At 40.2% G+C, this 25475-nt stretch overlaps 1 protein-coding gene across 4 annotated transcripts in view; it reads right to left on the bottom strand.

Moving 5' to 3' along the window:
* The window catches only part of LOC135257063 (MAM domain-containing glycosylphosphatidylinositol anchor protein 2-like), a 139126-nt gene extending 117983 nt beyond the window's left edge, over positions 1–21143 (bottom strand). For all 4 annotated transcript variants that reach the window (XM_064339471.1, XM_064339472.1, XM_064339473.1 and 1 more), the window contains exon 1: positions 20230–21143. In XM_064339471.1, coding sequence (XP_064195541.1) covers positions 20230–20302 — 73 coding nt within the window. In that variant the 5' untranslated portion in view covers positions 20303–21143. The remainder of the gene's footprint in view (positions 1–20229) is intronic.
* Positions 21144–25475: the final 4332 nt, after the last annotated feature.

Below are 25475 nucleotides of genomic sequence, written 5' to 3'. Positions count from 1 at the left end.
TTGATAGTGCTTTTTGTTCCTTTCTTAGCCTACTGTGTCAGAGCATATCATATTTTTCATTGAATCATTTTGAGCACCTACATGTACACCAAAGCACATGTTAGGCTGCTTAAAGGAGTGTCTCGGTGTTTAAGAAAAGACAGCGTTTAAGTATTTATTATTTGTGAATCAGTCTGCATCACCTCTTCCCCAACCCTTGGCTGGGGCTTCTTCTCTGTTTGCTAGATAGGTTCCTGAAAACATGTTTTTAAGTGCTTCCAGGATTTTGCCTTTATAACTTTTTACGTAGACAGGTTTGGCTGGTTACCAATTTGCCTAGCCTCTGAAGCCAATGGCAGGTGTTCTGTTTCAGTAACCAGGGTGCACATGCTTTCAGCACTAAGGAACCAACGTTGTTCCTTATGTCTATCAGTAAGTCAGTCAATCAACAAAACAAACAATCATGCAAGCAAGGAAATAAAATATCTTTAAACAAAGTAATTTCCATAGACCACATAATAGAAAGTCAATTTATTTTTTGTGTTATCGAGTCTAAATAGATATTACATTAGCAGAGGAGCATTAGTGCCATCAGACAATGGGTCTGGGTCCAAGCCAAAGCAATATTTTATGAGAACTGAAGTCAGAGGTTCGGAAAATTGCAGCTTGAGTCTGACACAAATACAAGCCTGTGGTTCAAGACATCCAACACAACCCTTAGGGTCACACCACTGTCAATTAACATCTCTCAATGCTCAGCGAAATGCAATTAATGATGAGCAAAAAACCATGAGTGGCCCTGAGACTAGAACTTGGAGATCTGACCTCTTAACTCTCTCAGGACGTCTGACCAGCCCTTACCATGACGACCAATGAAAGACAGGTCTAGCTTAGCCACAGCATTAGCAATCTGGCAATGACAAAAGAGCCTAGAAATGGTCAAATTGTTGAATTTATTTTTGTTGCATTAATGGTGAAGAGGTTGGGCTTTGAGAAATATAAATGTGAGCCTTGTATGAACTGTTTTTTTCAGTGACATTTATGAAAAGCGACAGTTTTGCATTTTACTCGAATATACATGAGATAATGAAAAAAAATTGAAAAAATGAATTCTTTGGAGAGCTCCATTTTATTTGATGAGAATATCACCTGTGTTATAGAACATGCCCGCAGGTGTTGATCTAGTTCTTGGTTTGTACAGTACAGCCATCTGCTAGCCTTGGTAACTGGCACAATTACCACACCGATGCATTGTGGGCTGTCTACGAAAAGCGATGGAGGGAGCGAGGAGACAGCAGCTGGGGACTGCTTTTCTGTTTAACGGTCATCGCCTTTTTGAAATAGAATTCAACTGTGATTCAATTCCAGCACTCTGTCTGATCCGCTTGAACGGAGACCATTGTATGTCAACCCAGTATCACAAATGCTGCACGTAGGTAATGCAACTGTGGTCGGCCTGAGGTAGAGATGCCAAAGGTAAGCATCCAGCACTGATGCCAAGAAAAAACAGACATGGCACATTTTTTCCAGGTGGCAGTGTCTCTGCCAAATTAGCTAGTAACTTTTTAGATTAAAATTCTTAAGCGAACAGCTACATGAGTTTAACATGATTGTATCTGATATCTGTATAAGATTGCTATTATGACAAGAAAGCTAAGCGTAGCTGGAAAGTGAGACATTAGTAAAGGTACAGCACATTTTCTGTCCATTTCTGTTCATTTCTGCTCCTTTAACAAATCAGTAATATAAACTGGTATTCGATTTAACTGAGTAATGGTAATTAGTTCTTCCATTAGCAGTTTTTATAGTCTTGAACACCTAATTAAACAACTAATTAGACCTCATTAAAATAGCAGCCTGAGATTTATGGTCATTTTACTTCACTGTTGACCTGCACCTCTCACCAGTAACCACATGACTACTCAAACAGCTTACATACAAGTGTGCAAATACCTTGGTCTCGAGTCAGTCAACATTTTCCTTCTACGCTTGACTTAAAATGAATTTTAGCATAACTGTTTTTCTTCATAAACACTGGAAAGGTAATGCTGGTGAGTACTGAACTCACCAAACTGTGTTGATGAAGGAAAAAATAATGCCTGCTATTAGTTGAGTAAACATTATGGATAAATCTTGAATCCTGGTCCAAGTCTTTATTAGTATTTTTCTATAAATCCGGTGCAGAAATGCCAACACCTTGAGCACCACCCCTCTAACACTGAAGAATATGTTCAGTATGAGTATGTCAATATTTTTCAATGGTGAGCATAAGGCTCCCAATATTAGCCTGCCAGAATGGGGGATATAACCTGCTCATTCAGTGAATGAATGTGTGGCACTCATTAACTATATAGCAAGTCTAAAGCACAATAGACCGAATGCTCAACTATGGGACAGAAGGGCATCCCATTCAGAACACATCTTTCGCAGCTGACACACAGGGTGTTCAAGGTAATATGGAATGGTTGGCAACACTAAGTGAGGCCAAGATATTTCCTACATAATAAACATAGTTTTCATCATTGTTGGTTTCTGGGCTCTGTACTCCAGCACATTGTATTGGAAATGAATATAAGTGCAGACACAGTCAGCCCTAATTTGAAGGTACTCCATATTCAGTGATCTGTGTAGGACTACATTGTCCCCCCCCCATTTTAATTGACCAAAATTAATTGAACAATTGGCTGCTGAGCTGTCTTGGCCAGCCTTGTGTTGTTGCATCATTAGTTCATCACAAAAAACAAACAAAAAGTCAAGATCTGATTATAGGTGTAGTTTTTGCATTTGGCAGCTGTTGTTATTGTCTCTCAACATGAGGACCAAAGAAATGTCAATGCCAGTAAAGCAGGCCATCATGAAGTTTACAAATCAGAATAAACTGATTAGAGACAAAACATTAGGAATGTCAAAATTAGAATGTACAGTTTTGTTAACAAGCAAAAGCGCACTAGTGAGCACAGTGATAGGAAACAACCTGGTAGACCAAGGAAAACCACTGTAATGGATGACTGAAGAATACTTTCAACTGTGTAGAAAAAACCCTTTTCAACTGTTGAACAGCTCGAGAACACTCTCATGGATGTAGACGTGTCAAAGACTACCATAAAGAGAATACAACACCAGCATATCCTCAAAGGGTTAAATGCAAGATACAAACCACTGGTCAGCCTCAAGAACAGAATGTCCAGGTTAGAGCTAAGAATTATATCTAGTATATACTATCCAGCATTATATGTTTATATGTATTGATGTAATGTGTTGTAAATATATATAAATAATATATGTAAACTGTATATTATTATAGGTAGAGACCTTGCACAAGCCCCTTAGGGTTTCTTGTTACTACCTGCACAATTCTCTGCTTACTAGTTTCTTTGTTGATTTTAAATAAATAAATAAATAAAATTAAAAACTGTATAGTTGGGGCCTCTAGTGGTTGTGTTATGGTTTTGTCATGTACAGCTGCCACTGGCTCACTTGTCCTTATTGATGATGTTGACAGCAGCAATACAAATTCTTAAACCAAAAGAAACATCTTAAACCAAATGCCTCAAAACTCACTAGACAGCACTTCATCTTGCAGCGGCACCATGACCCCAAACATACTTTGAAGGTAAAAAGTGGAATGATCTTGACTGGCTAAATCAATCACCCAGCCGAATGGTTCTATCTCTATAAACTCTATAAACTCTCTATATAATGATGCCAATGTTTTAATGACAACGGTAGATTATTTTGCAACATCGGGAGATGCAAAACAGGTACGGAGGATCCTTACCTTCTATGCTTTTTAGAAATCTACAGATGACATGAATCACAGTAAAGTTGGTATCCTATCATAGTAGTTTTTAGTCCCAAAAAGATGCTGAGAATCATTGATGTCAATTGTTTACTAAGCAATTCTCCAGAGGAATTATCATTGCTGCCTGTGTCTGAGCTTCTGTTACTTTTTTGTTTCAGTAATATTTAGAGAAATTCTGACTCTTGAAAAACTCCCAAGGTTTAGCTTTCAGAAGAGACCAGGATTACGCCTGTAGTCAAAAAGTTTAAGAATAGTAACCATTTTATTTTGGGTATGTCATTAAGAGGGGGCACTACAGAAGGGGTTAAGATTATGTTAATTACTCCAACTGCTGTAATTCCTACACAAATCAACTGACATGGATGATAATACCCTCAAATTAAAGCTGAAAGTCTGCACATCAACCTAACAATAAAACTTCAAATCCAATGTGCTTGAGTACTTGAGTCAAAACAACATTTGGGACACTTATAGACTGCACTGTATAAATATCCAAATAATAATGGCATATAATGTTTTTATCTAGGAAAGGAAATTGTATATATATTTTTTAACTGTAATTATCTGGTTATACGGTACACACAGTATTTTGGATCACACTCAGGCCTGCATAGTTCAGTTAAGCCTGTAGACTAAGACTAAGAATCAATTATACAGTATGTCTTTGTATGACAGCATTTCTACTTAACTTTAAATTAAAAGCATGGCCTATTTATTTATTCTCACAAAAACTGTTAAATCAGTTTGGCAAGCTCATTTTGTGATTGCTTGAACTGGCTAAACCACCAACAATTGCATCTGGTCAAACTGCGAAGAAATTTCCATTGTGAGTATAAGTGAAGGATTAATTTTGATTGAATTACGGCTAAATTTATACAGATGGACAGTATTTCATTTCTGGTCTGACTACTGAGCATTACTCAGTATCAAGGCCTCAGGGGATTACTATTTTCATGACCAGGGAAATAGGCCTCTAATGGCATTTTATAAGGATTCAGATTTCAATTGATTGTGGATGCATTAATTGGATTCATTCAAATTAAAATGAGATTTTCTAAAGAAGCATGAGAAAGATGGCTCAAAAGTGACTGAGGAAATAGAAACAATGTAATACAAAAATGCACACTACTGAAATTTATTTTTACTGGATTACTTTTTTTTGCTGAATATTTTTGCTGACACATGAAACAAAAAGTCTACTGGTTTTTCAAATAATCTCAAGCAGCGGGAGAGAAAATCCAGTGTACTTTCATTCAGCAAGCCAGGGGATTGAAACGGAGGCAAGGTTATTTTTTTGTCAGGATTGGCTGAGTGCCAGTGGACGACACCAATGTTCTATAAACCTGGCCTCTCATAAATCTGTCACCGGGCATTGACGCAGTCACATTATCAAAACCATCGCCAATTCAAGAACATGACACAAGCCGAGGCCACTACAAAGCCATAAGCTTCTATAGTTATGATAGTGGATGATGGTGTTGCAGATTTAGGAAACTATAAAAAGGCAAGATAATCTGTTTAATATCTCACCTGTTACCGGTGGTCAGTTTGGCTCATTTCCAATTGCAATGAAGGGGGTTCCCATCTCTGGAACTGTTACCCCTTCATTATTTCTTTCCATATGGCAAATCACCTGTAAATGCTGTGCTAGGATTAACTCACCATACATCAAAACCAAATTCAACTTCCAGAAGCACAGAGCAAATTGGTTTGCCAGGGGAAGAGCTCAGTAATAAGACTGTGGTAGACACTTTATAAGCAAAAGTACTTTATAAGTCAACTGGATAACTGCATGTACAAACTGTGCTTAAGGGCTCCCATTGCATCACGGTGTTGTGTGCTGACAAGCCACCCAGTTTGCACATATGCATGTGGTACACAGTAACCACAATAGAGTGGGAGACCTGTTCATGTAATTCCACTTCCTCTCATAGACCCTACACCAAACCACATGCCATATGATAGTGGGCTTGTAACTGAAATGCAGTCTATTCTAATGGATGTAATTACATTGACAATTGCTACAAAAGTATTATGTAAAAAGCCGGTACTCTATGGTAAATTTTCAATTATCAACACTTGCTTCGATATAACTGACACTGTAGTGCAATGTAAGAAAATATACTATTTATCAATTAACTGGTATTGCACTTTGGCAAAACAGAGAAATATAAATATATAAATATATATTTTTTTAATTTCCATTTCCATGAACACAGATCACATGATGAAAAAAAAGTATTGCTTTAAAAAACTTCAATTCCTCTCTTAAGGACAGAGAGACAGACCCACAGTGACAAGCCTGGCGCTGTTCTTCATCAAATAATAAGTCATCATAAACATCATTATTTGTAGCAGTTAGTCACATTTACAACCCTCTCACCTGAAACAAGTGCTTATGTGCTATGTGAGACTGACAGCGCTCGACTATATTTTAACCTGGATTGATATGGATTAAGCCCCGAAGAGTGCAGATTTACAATAAAGCCTCCTGTTGAGATACAGAGGCAAGAGGAGAGAGACCCAAGTCCGCTCTCATTGCCTAATAGATTTTATCCTTGTGTGACACGCGCAGGCGTTGCAGCCCTGAATGCAAATGAATGCATTAATGCAAATTGATGCAAATAAAGTCGATGCACCAAAACCAAAGTTTTTTTCTTCTTCTTCGTCGTGTTTCTGCGAGGGTCTTCGGCCACAAGATACAGTAGCAAGCGAAGCTAGCGCACAGCATCGGTATCTGACACTCAGTGGCATTGGAGAAAGTTTATAAAGGCATGAAATTGGGTCTCTGACCATCTGCCTGGACCCTCACAGCACCTGGGCACGCACATTTTTAGGAGAAGCCCATCACACCTTTGTTGTCCCAGTGAGCTAGCTCACACAAAGACTCTGCCCTCTAACCAAGGTGACCCTTTTCTAAGCAGTTTCAAAAATGTGTTACCCTAGTTTGTGCTTCATACACTGTTTGCCACTGGACTGCACATTTTTGTGATTTAATAATCCTGCAATTTCAGATTTTGAAATGTCCTGCGTTCCAAAAACTCAATTCAATGCCATTTCTACCCTGCTTACTCATTGCGCAGAGTACGTATATGCTACAACAGTTAAGCTTGGATGTGTGTGCGTGGGTGGGTGGCAGGTTGTTACAGCATTGTTGAAGATCCTGTGACCCCACGGTCCACTACAGCTAAAAGATTTCATTTAATGTTGATAAGTATTTTCCATCTCTTTTGCCACATATTCACTTTGCGGAAAATACATTGCCATTAACACACTCTGATTTGTAGATTAAGGTGCAAGAGGTCAATATACAATGTCTATATATTTTATGGTGACATTTGTGCTTTGTAGGTAGACTCAAATGCCATTCCTCTGATTGGCGAACAACATGCCTACAGTTCAAATGCACAGAAAAAAAATGCTTTCCACAACACAAGCAGCTAATGGAATGTCTCCTTGTTCCGCAGGTTCTACTCAATGGTAATGCCTGCACTAATCTGTGTACAGATTTTTCTGCAAAGGTGTGAATGTACCATTCCCTTTTATAAATGTATACAACCTACGATATTGTTTTTCTGTTTTCAGTGGGACTACTATTTTTTATCCTACAGATGACGTCCATGAAACAACATGATACATATTTGTTCACTGGTAAACAAACAGACATTTTGACTGCTCCATGTGCAGCCTACATTCAAAAGAGTCAGAGGGTGGTCCAGGCATGCAGTGAGATAACGTAACAGAGAGACGGTTCTCTGTTCACAGTCACACGCACACAATTCAACAATAACAAACCAACAGACTCGCTAACTCCACACACGAAGCCTGAAACCAAAGTGAGATGTTTCTATTGGAAATTCAAGCTGGAGTTGAAGATGGGTCTGTGATTCAGAGGGGAGGTAGGCAGATAATATTCTGATTAATCAGGATTGCCTTCCCTGGTATATGACTCACTCTGAAAACACAAGTGAGAGGATCCCTACTTTAAAATTAAATAAATAAAACCATGTAATGTCCACAGTCAGTGATTTCCAGTTTCGCATGCCTTCATAATAGTGAAAGAAAGGCCTAGTGCTTGAATCAATGAACTCTTTGTCTGACATAGAAGACAGTCTCCAGGGGCAGTAATACAGCCTTCTCTCTCTTTTTCCCTTTTGTTTTACCAGCTGATAAACACAAATCTAGAGAGTATTACATGAATGGACCACATCATAGGATGCAAGCAATTAAAAGAGGGAAATTGTGAAGACTTCGTTCATATGCAGTTGCAAAAACCTATGCTAATGTCCTTAGTTGAACTTAGATTAATTCAGCTCAGTTCTGCATACAGCTTAATACTTCCAAGGCATCCCAAATTTCCCATATTCTAAGGAATCTTTAAGATGATCTTTAAGTCCTTAAAAACACTTTAACTAAAAATTACTATACCAGTAACTGAATAGAAAAAGTAATCAATATGTGTTGTCAGTATATATTTTAAAATAAGATATGATCTAATAGCTTTTATTTGGATTTATTGGTCAAAATTTAAGATTGGATGGATTCTGCAAGTGGGTCAGAGGTTGGGGGAAAAACTTTACCACCAGGAACACAACTTGGTCAGTGTCAATGGTGGAGCACTGGCAGATTCTTTGAACACTTGAGAGGCAGTCCTCACATCAACCATCTCTGCAGCTGTACTGATACGTCTACTGAGCTTTATTGAGGTGACAGAAACCAAGAAGAAAGGAAAATATCCAATCATGTACAAACGTTTGTTTTTGCAGTCATATATAGCACACCCTTTGAACATTTTCTGCCGTGTTCCAATCTTTAGGTTATTTCAAACTTTCCTTTCATGATTAATGAGCATACACACAGCAAATGATGGCTTGTCATGTATTCCCTGCCAACAACCAAAATAATCAATTCAATGACCTGGGACAGTTGTAATGTACAAAACAGATTCAATAGTATAGCAACAACAGAAAAAAGACCATCTACTGAATGCAAGCTCTAAAGCTAACACGACAAAACTAAGGATACAGGCTGTGCCATGTTTTTATCATAACTACATTTTACCAAGACTTTGACCTTTTGATTTTTTGTCCACTCAAGCGAATGAATTACATATGGTACCTTGCTATTTTATAACCGTAAGGCATTTCTCTGTGCTGAGGCACCAGGACAGATGGCATAGCAGCAGAGAAGCTGCGCTTGTGTTTGAGGTGTGGTCCTTTCAGCACCCCTGGTTTTCCCGCTACCTGGAAAAACTGTAGAACCATGGAGGGAATCAGCCCCACTCGCAGGTAGGGTAGCAGCAGCTAGGACTCAGTCCCAATCAGGGCAGCTGATACCTGTTGCCTTAATTAGCAGACTATACAAAGGCTTTGTCTCCAATCCTAAAGGGGAGAGACCTTCTTGCTACTAGGCCACTATGTGAGCTGTTATCTTTCTGAATGCCTTTCCGTTGTGCCTTTTTGTAAGCGGTGCCTTTTGTGGTTTTCTGTTCACGTTTTTAATCACCTTCTTTTCTTTCCATGCAGAGGATGTAATTAAAGGCGGACAGCCGATCTGTTTTCCTGAGTTTGTCGTGTCCGTTCACGATGTGGCCCAGCGATCACCCTAGCACTTTACTACAGTGCACAAACTCAAATACAGTACATTTAACCCTATTGGCTAAGCAATACAGATACCAGGCTTCCCCAGGTGCCAGGTATCCATATTAACATTGTACAGTTGCATATAATTTCCATCAGTTTCATATCGGTAAGACCTTGGATTACTTCTCTGTAATGTACTCTAAAGCAGTCTTAATAGATTAATTTGCAAACTGTCTGACCTCCTAAAGAAACAGTCGACCTTATCCAGTAGACTGGTCAAGATAGACCCCTCTCCAGGCAGAATGCCCAACACAGCCTTTCCGTGAATTTCCATGAGTCAGTATTTTCCTGCTTCTGGTTCCCAGATTTCAGTTTCCTACAGCAACAGCCATTGCTTGGCAACAGTCATATACTGTATAACCATTGTATGTGAGGATGATGGTCACATTGTACACATTTCCACAGATATGTGAGCCTGAGACTACAGCCCAGTCAGTAATGGACTGCATTTATATAGCACTTTTATCCAAAGTGCTTTACAATTGATGCCTCTCATTCACCCAGTCACACACACACTCACACACCAACGATGAAAGGCTGGCATGCAAGGTACCAATCAGCTCATTGCTCAGGGACACGTCGACACACCCAGGGCGGGGGATCGAACCGGCAACCCGCCGACTACCAGACAACCGCTCTTGCCTCCTGAGCTATGTCGCCCCTCAGTGCTTGGCTGCATGCGGCAACCCCTTTATGGGGTTAACAACACCGCCATCTTTACTGACAAATCATTGCCCTGCAGGTAGCGGGAATCAGGGTCCGTCTGAAAAGAGCAGAACCTGACAGCACATATCGCTCCTCAGCAGCTTGAACCAGGGAAGGAGAGAGACAAATCCTTCCTTTTTCTCCACTGACCTTCATGGCAACCAATACTGCGGTTGAAGGGCAAATGCAGTCCTGAAAGGCATCCGACTGCTTTTATTTTTTAGCTCAGATTCACGGCAGAGGTGCTGGAGCCGCTATAGGAAACACAGTGGCACCTGGGGAAAGCAGAGTTTATGATCCGTTGCACGGCTCCCAGGATCATCAGACTTATACATAGCTCAGTGAATATTAATAAATAGCATATTGCATTTCAATGTCCCCCACAGCTGCATACTGAATCACCTGAACAAGCACCTTGCAAAAGTGACTGGCTGGATGCTTCATGCTCTTTAAAGTCAAGCTTGTACTGTAGAGCTAAGCATTGCACATTCGACAGTGCATTGATCTTGGCCTGCATTCAATCAACATTAGCATTAAAGGTTGACTCAACACTAACGCGCGCCATCTATTTGTAAGTACAAATTAAGAAACATTTTGGCTGAACCCTAAACTATCCTCTGTGTCGAATTAGCTTTACAGACCAACCGGTTTGACAGACAGCACTACTGTGCTATGATTCAGTGAACACACCTCCATATTCCTCCATAGATTTCTATTACTGCTGCTCCATGTGCTAGATTGTAATGGCTGCATTCTCCCTAATCCTCATCCTCATAAAAAACATGACTGAACATAATGTTACATTGTAAATAAAAACTGTGTGGGGAGCATTCCTTAATTACAATTACGACAGCTGTACCCTTATAGTTTCTATCAAGGCAGATATGCATTAATAATGTTAGCATTAACATGGCACATAATAAAGATTGAATTTACATTAACAATGACTTAAAGACCAGATGAGCTCTAATTGTTTCTGGGCCGTGGCTACTTTTAATAGGTGCTTAAGTTGTAGCGGAATAGAAATGTGCAGGAGCAGCCAGGCGCAGAAGCAAGAAAAGAAAAATCTGTTTGACAGCCACATGACGCAGATCTGCACACTGATTGGACAGCTGGCAAAATCTGTTGCGTAAACTGGTACTGATGTCAGCTCTGTGCAATAAGTTGCATCAGTCCCTCCAGTGAGCTGCAGGCAGTTATACTGGGCCCTACATAAAGCAAAGCAGGCTGGATTTAATTGCAAATAATGGTGATAAGAGGTGCGTGTAAATTTCCAGAAGTACAAGACTGTGCCTGAAGCGCACACCTGATGTCTATGAGACAATGTTATGAGCTCTCTGAGGACTGAGCAGGAAGTCTGACATCATACATTCCTCAGTGGTGATATTTTGTATATCAGAACATTAAAGCCTTGATCCACACAAAGAAATGCTTATCACAAACCATTTTGTTTTCCCCCCTCTGAAGAACAGGAAAGGAAAAACCTTTCATGACCCATTTTCTCATACATAATTAATTCCATTCATCACCAAGGATGGTGTGTTTAAAATGCACCTAAAGCATATGGTAAAATGACATTCTGCACTGTAAAAAAGAGTTTACATAAAAAAATACTGAAGTTCACAGGGAAGACAAACACACATGCCTTTTCAATGATTAAGGCACCCATCTCACCAACTACTTCTGTAAACAACAGTATGTACATTCACAATTCAACTGGCCATTTTGTAAGGATTCAACTTGTAATTCATTACAAGTTGAACAATGTGATAGCTAATGGTACACGGAATGAATAACACAAGGTGCTCATTAAAGCCCTTCTTCAAGGACTCAACAATGCCAGACGGTGAGATAAATGGGGGGTGAGTGTGTCATGCCTTTAGCAAACACTGTTAGCCAACGGGCAAATTTATTTTGAATCCCTCCTAGGCTTGTGGAAAAATCACAGACTAAAAAGCTGAATAACATTGGCTGTGTGTCTCCACAATAGCATTTAGCCTGTGGCATCAAAGAGCGTGAAGAAGACGCGAGGAACAGACAGACACGGGGCAGCACATTGCATACTGAAGACCAGTGACGAACAGCAGGAATTCGTGAAAAATGTGATAAGTAGGGTGCATTCCAAAATAATGAGAGCAATCAGAATGTGAATCTTTACACAGGCCATATATAAAATATCTGGCACACTAAAATAGACGTGGTTCTCTTTATGCTGTATGCAGAGTAGACAAGCAGATACATGTGAGCTACTGTGACAGGTTAAGCGCGCACATGGTCATGCGACCGGAGGGAAAGCCGAGGGACATTTTCTGCCCTAGAAGTGCAGTATATAAAGACCTATGGTTAGCAGTGATGCAAGAAAGAGGCTTCGTGAACCATGGTGTGATACAGTCTAGCATGCTGTCGACGAATCAGTTATTCAAACAACCTAACCAAAGTTCTTGCCTTCACAGTGTTGAGGAGAGATACATCTTCTGATTTGGTTCAAATGAATCGGTGTCTGACAACAACAGCCAACATTCGGTTAATGAAAGCTCACTGTCCCATTAGTGCCAACTGGTTGACTGGCCTGTGCCACTTTTGTAATGTGCATACCAAAAGAATTAAAGCATTTAAATTAACAACACTCTCCTAAAAGCAACGCTGTTCTTCTGTTTATGCTGGAGTAGATGTGGGCATCTGTTAAGTAATGAACTGTAACAATGCGAAAATAACCACAGAAATCGTTGAGATTTCTGAGACAGAACAGAGGTTGTCTGGGCAGAGGGCCAGGTTTTCTAAATCCATGCAGATTGAGAGCCAGGCATCTGTAAAAAAAATATATATATCTGTAATAAAAAGAAAATCCATGGAGATCACCGCGCAAGTGCAGCTTTTCAACTTCCAGCCCTACGGAGAGAGGTCAGAGGTCACGGGAGAGGAGAGGACAATAACGTGCACAACTCCAGCAGTCTTCCGCACCTGAGCACAGTATACAGCCGCCATCAACGTTGCTCACAGGAAAATGAGCGCATGGAGAGCTTTTCAAATGACTACATCGGGGGTCCAGAATTTTGATCCCGGACAGCCACGGGTTCTGCTGGGGTTATTTTTTTCCACTATAAATGCCACAGCCAATTTAGAGCCAAGCGACCAGGTGAAACTTTGCTATGTAATTCACTAAGTGCAGGATGACAATGAAAACCAGCAGGCCCTGAAACTCTCCAGGACCAGGGTAGAGGACCCCTAAGCCACACATTTGAAAAGCTCCACATGTACCCTTGGACAATATATTGCAGTGGAGGAAAAGTACTGAGAATTTTGAGATTGTGCTTGCAGCTGGGAGCAATTGTGATCATAGACCTGGGAGGGGGGGGGATTGTGCTCAAAAGGTCTGTCAGTGGCAATGCACATTAAAGAGAAGTGATGCAAAACATTTTACAAATGCAAATGAATGGATGGGCAAAGATACAATGGCAGACATCATAAAAGATGTTATATAAAAAAATATTTTTTGTACGCAACGATCAATGGAATATTTGAAATTCTAACACACATCTCCTTTTCAGGGAATCATGCTGTGAGTTTGAACATGAGAGTGAACTATTTTCCTGTTCAAAAGATTTTGTGAGAGAAAATAAGTAATTGAGTGCGGGGAGATTTCAAAATAGCGCATTACCACTCACTGAATTTTGGAAGACTTTTTCTTTGCACATGCTATTGTCTGCCTGGTTGATCATCAAACAGTGAAGCTTTTCAGGTTTCTGGAGACATCACTGTCAACACGCATACTAGGAACCAGTTCCTGCTTGACAGATCTAACACTATTCATCAACAGAGATACGATTCAGATCTAAAACTGCTTCAGAAACGAAGAGGCCACGGTCCCAGAATTCCAGGGCACTCACTGACATGGCTGTGCACAATATGAGGGGCTCGGATTGGTTTCAGCGTCTTCCACAGTGAGCGATCACAAAGGGGGGAGCCGGGAAATAAGACATGAGTTGACAGCAGACATCACTTTGCCCGCGAACAGACGTAGGCGTGACATCTAAGCAGCACTGCTGTCAACAGCCCACCGAAACCCTTTTTTCTCCCAGGTTTTTATGACCTCAACATCCCTTGGACACACACACACACTGATAGGGAAATGGGGCCTGCATTACGTGCAGTAACAATATTAGGCAACACTTACAAATATTAACATATTTAGCTATCAGGTCATGGTAAATACTATGTACAGTAATACTAGTAAGACTAGTGTGTTCATGGTTTTTCATACATTGTGCAGTACTGTGTATTGTAAAATGTGCCTACACTGTATGCATAAAAGTTCTTCAGGACACACACACACGTACACCCACACACGCACAAGCACAAGCACACACACAAACACACACACAGTTTGTTGGCAGCTTGACTGTGTCGCTGGAACATTCTATGTAAAAGAAAATTCAGAACGTTTAAGCGTGTGTTTCTGTAATGTTTACAGCCAGATACAGTAATTGAACCCATTAATCAGAATCTGTATTCTGAAAGCTGGCTGGCTGAATGCGTCATTAAGAGTAATTAATTCATTTCAAAATGGTTTTCAATCACTGACTTTCACAGGGAGATTATAAGATTACGCCTATGACATTCCTTTTTCCATTTCATTTTATTGCCAATAATTTTGTAATTCCTCCACTCAGTTTGCGTGTTACAGGAAGCCTAATAGAGTGTAAATGGCATTGGAAGCAGTGAACGCCGTCATTATGATGGTGACATTGCCAGAAGGCAACTGGTGTCTTTCTTACGCATGCATACGATAATGACTTATTATTAAGTACTACATAAATGCTACACAAACACAGTTATAGTAATAGGGGGCATAAGGACAATTACAAAAATTCATATCCATGCATTACCAATGACATTAAAAATAATGGAGCAGAGTTCCTTCAAACCAGGCCCTCTAAAGAGGGTTCTGCAGGTTTACTGCAGTGTCATCTTTTCCAAAGGTCCCACCAAAGTTAATGTCGAAGTTAAAAAAAGGCCTCACCTTCCCGTTTGGTGACAGAGCCATAATTGATTCTCCTTGATTGCAGTTTCCAAAGTGACAAAAAAGATTCTGCGGTGACTGCTGACCCGTGTCCTTGATTCCCAACCCGGACAGAACTTTTAATAATTAGGATAATTAGAATAATAATTAGGACCTCTCTCCAGCCGCTGGTGCTACGGTACCATCGCTGCGCCGCCGGCGTTTTTAAGACTCGCAGGACATTACTCACACCGTCCCCGCGGTGACGCGGCTGCGCCGTCCCCGGCGAGAGAGGCCTCAGGAGGGAATACCTCACAGCGACGGCTGCCCCCAAGCCACTGTCACCACCAAGACCCATCAATTCCGGGCTGCACAAACACTTAAAAAAAAAAAAAAAAAACGAGTCCCATGTGCAGCAATGACAAAGTGCTTTGATAGATGATGTCACGTCCTTGGGCAACGTTTTGCTCAGGCTGGAAGCAAACGGGCGCCGGCACAGAGCCACGGCCGCAGAATAGGAATCGAAACCCCGGAAGGTCACAGGCTGAAATGTAGGGGAACAACCAATCCTTGTGTGTTCAGACTGCTATTTTGCCTTTCCTTGCACCCACAATGAGGAAGTCCTGCATGTCTGTTATGTCCTGTATGAGTAAGGTACTTAACCTGCATTGCTTCAGTATATATCCAGCGGTATAAATGGGTGCAATGTAAATGCTATGTAAAAGTTGCGTAAGTCTCTCCGGATAAGAGCGTCTACTAAATGCCTGTAATGTCCGGGGCTAACCTAGGATCATAAAACAAAAAATTGACTGGCAAGGCAGACAGCCCAATCACGACAAAGGGTGGGGGGGGCGGGGGGTTGGGGCGTGTCACTCTCATCAGTGGGAATACTCAACACTGGGTCATGGTATTCATTTCATTATAGTTTCTAGATGGAATCTTCTGACATTGCTTGGCATTCCAGCTGTGTGTCTGGTCTTCCTTGATCAGCAAAGTCTGGTGACAGCCATGTACCTTCTTGAAATAAGCATGAATAGACAACCCCTTACATGAGACCACCCACTGAGAGTGTGGTTTGTTTCCCACTTGTCATGACATAATGAGAATTTGTAATGTATCGCACACTGACTGAGCAGGTGAGTTCCTTGCTGCTCCTGATTGCTCACCCTTCTGTGCCTACAGCACCGCTTTGTGCAGCATGGCTGTTGCCAGGCTTGACACATGGCCACATCTGGCCCAGCTTAAGTATCCAACCCCGGCCTGGAACACTGAGAGACAGGACTGTGTGGGGTAAAGGATTTGAGGGTGAGATGGACTTTAATTCGGCACACCAGGACTATGATCCAAGGGAAGTGCTAAGGGACCCTATGGAGGAGGAACCGAGCAGCAACAAAGACAGCTTCAGTCTTCAGCAGCGGAGACCATTTGCATAGCTTAGAAGCCGAACATCTGAACTCACCATGAAAAAGGCCCTTGAGACCCACAACAGCTTCAATAGCAGGAAGAGATCAAAAGCAGAGGGATGGCTGCCTAACCAGAAGTGCATTAGGACAAGATATAAAGTTTTCTGAGAATATCGTTAAACAGCATCATTACATTGCAACACTTCTTTACTGAAAGCTTGAATAACTTCCCTGGTGACATAATTCAATGCAATTCGTGTCAGGCACTCCTCACAATGAGCCATGCGATGCACACTTACTACTACTCAGTCTTTTAATGGGGGTGGGGATTGTCTCCAGAAAATGGCTTGAAATAGTTACTATAGACTTGTTTCAGTTGAGTAGCCTACAGTATGTGTACGGTATTTAAGATATGCCATTCAAGGATTTGCCTTCAACTCAAAAGAGCAATCAAGCCACTTTGTGGAGCACATATCCAGCATGTAACTGAGATAACAGAAAAGTTTTAGTGACCCAATAGTGAGGAATCTATTATACACTTTGATTTAAAAAATGGTGCTAAGCCTATGAGATATGAACAAATACAAAAGCAAAGAACTGGTTTGGGCCCTGAGTTCAAAAGTTCATTTACTGACCCAACAAATTCTGATGTAAGTCTGACACCGAGCTCTTTGGCAGTGCATTGAGACAAGGACAATGCTCATAAGCTACAGTGCAATCAAATGACAATCAGGGAAATTACAAAGCAATTAGACAATTATAACATTGAGAATAGACAACATTACTCAGTTCAAGTTCACCAACATAAAGAGTCAAAACTCTGTGTGTAGACAGTGTAGGCCTGAGACATCATGCTTTACAGTTGTAACAGTAGCATAACTCCATCACACGTAAGTAAGTCTATAATGAAGTGGTGCCTAAACCTGATTCTGAAGTACTCCTGAGTATATCGTTTTAGTTCCAAAGGCATGCTTAAATTGTTTGTTTTGATTGGCCCGTTAATTGAATACACACCTGTATCTTGAAAGCAAATGAGATATCTGCTGCTAATCTTTGAATAAATATATGTGACAGTGAAGGAAGAAGGAATAAAAATATCAAAATGAAAGTTCAGTTGTTTCTCTTAATTTGTACCTCATAAACAAATTAGTAAAGCAAACTGGTATTATAACTGCATGATTAGTTGTTCAGTTAATTAAATGAGGGCCTACAGTAGTTTATTTAATGAACAGCCAATTAATCAGTTCAGCATTAATGTGCTTATTTTTTATCCGGATATTTAAAAAAAAAAATTCTCCTGAAAACGAATTTATAAAGGGTACACTATGAATTGCTGTGATATCGCAGGAATGCTTCCTGTACATACTCACCAACAACACAGATTATGTATTGCTGCCATTGTAATGAATAATACATGGCAATGTAGCAACAATTTTGCAGAGGCAGGACACAATTGGCCTCCTCCCACCAAAGTTAAGGTGGGTTTGATTCAGCCAGGGTTCCACAGTTCACTGCAGAATGTCCTTTCAGACAGCACACTAGGCTAGTAAAGGCTACCACTTGTCATCTGTGACATGCACACAGTATTCCGCACAACAATCCTTATACTGGTTAGGATCATTTTCCGAATAAGCTATTTACACGCACCATGAAATATAATGGCTGCTGATATTCCTGCGTTCATGAAATGCATGATGTTTTCATGCATTATCCACATGTTTGTATTTTCACTTCCTAGTGTGGTTTAAATAGCCATATAGCAATAGAAATTATTTTGTTGTAATAATAATTTCACTTACCCCCAAACTCGTATTACTGTTTTGAATATCAGAATTATTTTCTGTAAGATATCTGCTCCTGACACTTTGTATCTGCTGTATATGTACGTTATTCACCTCATATTCCTATTCAGAGAACATTCCGCATTATCATAATGCATTCTGGTCGTTTTCGATTCCATTTGTGCAGGGTACAGTGTATCGCTTCAAGCGGAGTGAAAACATTTCCATTACTGTCTGTTGAGTACAAAGTCATGAATGCATTCCTAAACTAATTTTAATTCATTGCCGGTGGAATTGCATGCATAGCATTTTGATTTGTTTGCTTGTTCCCAAAAGGCAGACTACAGTTCTCCTTGCAACTGCCCCCCTCTGTAATGTCACTTGTGTAGCTTCGGAATGGGCTGCACGGCGTCGGATTCGAAAGATGCGCCTCGCGCTACATCGTACAAGAACGGCCGGACATAGTGGTGAACATCAAAGAGGATTTGAGGGCATAGTAGGAGTTAGGAACGGTCAATGTTCCTAGCCTGTGTCATTAAACGGTTATTACATTGTATTATTCGACACGTGTTCGCTACATGTTTGTGAACTATCCATATAATCCATTCATTTAACAACTTGCTTTAATGTCTGCTGTCAGTTAGATGATTCAATTGATCATCAGTAGAATAACGTTCTAACATCTAAATGATCAAAACTTGTACGGAACCAGTCCCAGCCCAGCGTCCTCTTCACTGAGCTCACGGACACTATTTTGAGGCTCCATGATATCATTCCTGCAAAGGCTGTCGACAAATCCATCCTAAAGCTCAAGCAATAGCTGAACATACCATCAATGCGAGCGCGTCATTTAATAGCCTACTTAGGGGTGTCATATTAGCCGCCACGCAGTCTAAACCGCGAATCGGAACTGTCCTTGAACAGTCCAACTGCATCGTTTCGACACTGAAGATAATTAAAATAAAAAGTAATTGGTCTTCCGTTTTTTCCGTTCTCTCTGGTCATTTTAGTATGTGTGCTTTATGAATCATCTTCCCTCATAAAGAATAATGGCTATAATTGTTCTTGTCCGACACTAAGATTCATTCGCTGAACCGGCAAGCGCAAGAATTTGTGCTAACATGCCAGACGTCATTCCAACTTGGGCACGTTTTTTCATCAAATTAAATGGTTTAAACCCGTCAATCTCAAACCATGCCCCAGGATAGACTGCATCCATTTGATTCGTACAACGTATATGAGTATATGAAGAAAGGCCTAACGGTCTCACTAAGCTACCGGTTTTACATTTACAAACATTTTATTTACGAAGTCCTTTCGTTAAAAAAATACCTGTATTTCAGTCCCGGTGTTACAGAACTCCATGCAACTAGAGTTAATGCAACCAGCTATGACTGGGCACGCTTATTCTCACGGCCACTGGAATACAAGAGCCCATTATATATGTACTACACGATCTCGTTGAATGACAGTGACCAATAGCAAATTCAAATTTTCTGTGTAGGCTAATCTAGATTCATTTGAAAATATGCCTGTAATTTACGATCACTAAATCCGTTCATGCTTAACGTTGAGTGAGATAACCACACAACGGACTGATGAACAAAATGTAATAACAGAAAATGACGACGATGTATTTCAATGTTCAGATAGATTATGTGTACAATTTACTGCATATCTCAACCATCTTGCCATGTAGCATCTATGAAAATGAGAGCAAGCCACCTGTGGTTGATTGAAAGCCGGTAGTCTTACATTGCATAGGCTAATTGCAAATTTCCCAGAATAACAATCACGTATGGTATAATACTGGTTGCCTCTATGCTCAGGCGTTATAATTCTGAATGTAAATCGTTTTATTTGTCTATAAATTATATGATCGTGGTTTCATTACGTCTTCGCGTTAGCACCCACTTACCATATACTCCTTGGCAATGAATGCCCTCCAGAAACACCGTAAGAAGCCACGAGAGACCGAAAACTAAATCCATCTTTACGTTAATGTCACCATATCCAGCTCAATCGCGACGAGTCCTTGCCAGAAGCAAGACAGGCAGTCGGAAAGAACTCAAATCCAGTGAAAAAACCACACCGCGCCCGCGGTGCTTAGTGATGGTTCTGAAGGTGGTGTGGCAAATACAAAATAATTTTAATACGGCAAAGTGCGACAGCTTATGGTCCTGAACAGCTTTTCATTTCAGTATATTATATTCTTAAAAATCTGGATCTGAATAACGATTTAGGTATATCTAATAAAATCAATAAAGAAATGCTGGTGGCTCTAATACATACACCAAAAACAGGAGACCTTCTGTTCGGATGCGTTAAAACTCCCCGCAGAAAAAAAGAAATAAACCAGCACGTATGATCGCAGTCCTGCAATATCCACCGACGAGTCTTCACGAATCCCAGAAAACCATGGTTATGCAAAAACAAGAGTAATCCCCCGATCGTCTGTATCAGAACCCGATGTTCTCACAAGACAGCTTGGCTTTTAACTTGTTATTTCTGTATTTCACAGCTACCGGGAAAAAAGAGAAGCATGAGGGCGCGCGAAGCTGGTGATGCTAAGATGCGTGCTGTGCTCACCACCACATCACGACTATATCCAGGGACCACAAGCGAGTCACCTCCGGGCGGACGAAGGCTGCTCCAGTGCCGGCAACGAGCATGCGCCCGATAACAAGTAAACTCCCTCGATAAAACGGTATAGAGGATGTGAGTATTGTGCTAAGTACTGTACGATCTTTCCTTTTCTCCACAGACTATCTAGAGGGATTGGCGAACAGATGATCAGTCACGTTGCGCAATACGTGCTGTGTGGCTGGAGCGCAGAACTGCAGCCAGTAGCCAGACGACGTCAAAGAGTGCGTGATTCAGAGATCTCATCTGTATGGGGAACTACAAACAGCGTCAACGGGGCACGTGAAATGCAACCACGGGGTGGATCGAGGTTGTGGAAAATATAAATCAAGGGGTTAATTTAGTTTTTGGAATTAAAGGAAATCGGCTGACAATCATGCTTATTAGTAATAGTGTTCACAACACTTTCTCCTCTGTTCTGCGGTAAATGTATCCATATTATTAATGGTTTAGTATTTAGCGCATTCCAAACATTCGTGCAGTAATCCTTATTCGGTTGCGATTCATCTACTTTGCACATTGGTTTATAATTGTTGCTCAGTCTCTTTGACTGTGCTCATCCTCTACTGCGTCCTAACGCTATTAATACAACACGCGTACTGATGCATGAATGCATACATTTCCTTCCTTTTGAAATATTGCGAGTTATCACCCAGCATTGGAAGACTTAGCAATGCTCTTTCATGTTCGTGAATGAGGCGCTTGTCTAGGCAGTTTCTGGCACGATGTCAGAGGGGACTTGGAAAGATGTGTTTGTTTGTGAGTCTACGGGGAACAAACACGGATAGTCAAGGGGTTCTCTGGTTACAGTTACTGTATGTACTAATGCGTCCGTGTCCTTTCTACAGTAATGGGTGGGGCATTGGGGTGGTCACACCTGGTGGGTTAGGATGGCTGGCAGTTTACTGTGAAAATGTTTATAATTCTGATAGCGTTGTTGCCCAAGATGGCTGCCTCAAATGACCACAGTGCTGTGAGCAGACCTAGAAAGTAGGCCTATGTTACATACTATGAGGGAGGTTAAAATAAAATAACAGTAATCATGACTAAATGCAAGTTGCTGTAAACCTCAATATTTTAAAATGATTTTTTATTATTTTTTAAAGGTAGAAATAGTGACATTGAGGGTACAGGAGGAAATGATAGGCGCACTTGGCATAACTTTGCACTGGCCAAGTTTCAGACTTATCAGGTTTCTTTTCTTGTTTGTTTGTTTCCTCTGTTTGGACAGTTGCAAATTGCAGCATAAGTTGAGTGTTTTGACCACTATCCACTGTCGAGTGTAAACATCCTTACTACATATTGAAATTGACCTGCCACATCTACTTAATTTGCAAAAACTTGCTCATAGCATTTGCAAATGTCAGGTAAAAGTCACAGTAATATTTTCAGCGTTAATTCTCTTACCGAGTATGTATGCTCCCTATAGGACTCATATGTGCTCTGTTAGAGTTTAATTAATACTAGACATTTTACTGCACTGCCTTTTCTGGCTAAATGGAATATGTGATGAGATGGATTAGGGGCATACTCTATTGGAAATAGCATCAAATACAAGATGTCATTGAGCTGCTTGGGACAGACCGAACCGTGCAGAGGTGTGTGTTAGTTTCAACCAATTAGCTGACTAAATTAGCTAACTTAGGCTTCAGTAATAATTTTAGTCTTCAGGGTTGTCATTTTGGTTGTTGTTTTTCATCAAAAATATATGAGCAAGAAAATTGATTGAACTATTGATGTCATTAACAGCCAAGGCTGACATGAAATCCAGTGGATGACATGCCCTGCATGTGCAGGCATACTGAAATCTACAAAGCAAGTTTTTATTTATTTATTGTATATTAACCTAAATTTCCTGTTCCTTGAGTAGCATGGGTCACTTAAAAATGACTCATTATTAACCAGTTACATGCTTAAGAGTGCTATGGTGATTTATATCTCATTACCATTCATCTCTTTGTGGTTAAAATAATCTTTAAGAGAAGGTAATGTAATCAAACCACAACATGGTTTAGCCTTAACCTTCAATGTCAGCTTTTAAGGCAATGCTGTTTTTGCCAAAGTGATTTCCATAAAAATTCATGCAAAATGGGTTCTACATATTTTCAATTTTCAAAGATTACACAGGTTGTAAGGTTGTACAGGTACTACTATATGTGTACATGTAAACAGGCAACAAGCCCTTATTCAAAGAGAATTTAAATCATAGCAGTTGAATACCACTGGGACATAAAGCACCCTCTTTCCTAAAAAAATGTCAAAATGAATAGTAAACAGAGGGTCCCCCTCTGAGAAACAACTGATTCAGGGTGATATGGAAAACAGGCTTGGTGTTGGATAACCCACATTTTTCAACTATAAAGTATGTGGGTTAGGGTGTTACCTGTACTACATGGTTCTTGTGCAAAACTGACGTGGCAGATAACAGCCTTTTTAGATGCAGAGGCATGGGAACTACTGTAACTGTTCTCCATATACCTTGGTTGAATATATAACAGCAACCGTAGCTTTACATAAATTAAATATACAATTATATAAGACACCGTATCTCAAGTTATTACAAAACAAAATGATTGTAATGACCTCTGCTACATTCTGGATGCACAATTCTACAATTCTGGTAGCTGGCGTCATTAGCTTTCCGTTTACTAAGGCAAGTAATGCAGTCTTAACCACATTGCAGATTAATTCTACACAGCATATCCCAGATCATTACCTGTCTGTCTGCTGTGGCAGTTCAGTACTTGTGTGCAATCAGTGCGTTCTTCAAGTGTTTGGACAGGCATGAGCATACGATATGTCTACTGTTGCATTCTTTCTTTTTGATGCATTTGTCTTTGTAAGTGGAATATATATTAAAGCTTAATGAGGGTGCACTTAAGTTTCAAGGTACAGTAAAAGTCAAACATACAGCTGCAACACAGCCTTATTTGCTGACGTTCTGTCTGTAATGGAAGAAAATCAGTGTAATGTGCATTTTGCATAGGTAGGTCATTTGCCTGGAATGTCTTGTAGTAGGGTAGAATATAAGGAACTTAATGTGTGACTGTAAAATTTGGGATCAAATCATTTATATGTGTTCCAGTCCTGTGCTTTTGAGCCCTTCATCAAAACTGCTGCAGTAAACATTTAGCCTAATATTAATTACACGTGTGCCCAATGGTGATAGTTAGGAAATAAAAACACAATTCCAAATAATTAATTTAAAAAGCACTTTTAGAAAGTGGCTTATAAACAATTTAAGCAGTCTGAGCTGGCCTGATGTACTCTGGCAAAGCATTTCATGATTTAGGAATCCAGGGTTTCCTTTTGCTTTCAGATTGGGCATAGGAATACTAATCTAAGGGGTCAGTTTGGTAGATAAGGCATCAGTGGCTCGTGCCAGCAAATATGTATAGAGGGGTCATATCATGTAGGTGGTGTTATTGTGTCCTTAGCAAAGCCTAAGTTGCATCATCTCATCTGACAAGTCATTGAAAGCCTCTTACTATCTCCTACCATGTAGCATACTCCATTCTAACCAGCCATAATGCTTCCCCATCTTCTCACAGGTCCTAGCTTTGCAGAGTGCAGCTGTAATCATTGTCAACTGCAATATCGGGTCTAGTCTTGTACCATAGAATAATTACTGTGAAGCAGGTGTTGGCTTGTACCATAGAATAACTACAGTGACAACAGGTCTGGTCTTTTACCGTATAATAACATTATTGCATTGAGATGTTTTATTCCCTTTTGGAATAAAACATCTCTGCTGATTACTTTAAAATATGAATCATTCTGCATTCACTCATGCAGGCTGCCAACCTGTTTCGGAATAGTGCTATAGTTTCCCACCTACAGAGCACACCTCGCTAGAGATCTCATTGAGCTGCTAATTCATAGAATTAGGTGTGCCAAATTATGGTTGAAATGAAAACCTTGATCCCCAAGAACTGGGTTGGGCAGCCCTGCTTTATGGTGTCCCCATATCGTCTTATGATATGAAATGTTGGATTGCCTTCACAAAGCCCCAAAAACTATTTTCTTCTTTCTCCATTTTCTTTTCATGTCAGCACCCTAGGCTTTAAGACAGTTAAACAGTGTGGCATTAAAATAATGCAGCTGCTATCTCAGAGGTTGATGGATTGCTTGCATGCTGTTTAAATATGTTTATTTTGTTATGATAATCACCATTTGTTTCAGTTTATATCTCAGCGGTGGAATGTTAGTCACCAAGATTTAAAAATCATTATGGATTTATCATGTTTTCATTGTCAGATTTAACACCAAAGAATTTAGGTAAGATCAGAAAAAAAATTGTAAAATCTGTCTCATTCTAACCCCAATGACTACTATATTTCACATGTCAACCAATCTGACTGAGAATCAGGAATTATCCAGCATGCCTTTATTTTCAACATTATTCTTCTCCCTCAAAGCAGGATGTGATATGACAGTAATTAAGGGTCGGCTTACTCAAGCATGTCGTTATTGCTCCTAAAGTATGTGAGTCAGTGTAACGCGTCTAGCCTGGATAAAAGT

The sequence above is a fragment of the Anguilla rostrata genome, chromosome 6 (genome assembly GCF_018555375.3).
Source record: "Anguilla rostrata isolate EN2019 chromosome 6, ASM1855537v3, whole genome shotgun sequence".
Taxonomy (NCBI): Eukaryota; Metazoa; Chordata; class Actinopteri; order Anguilliformes; family Anguillidae; genus Anguilla; species Anguilla rostrata.
This window is presented reverse-complemented; position numbering and strand designations above follow the sequence as displayed.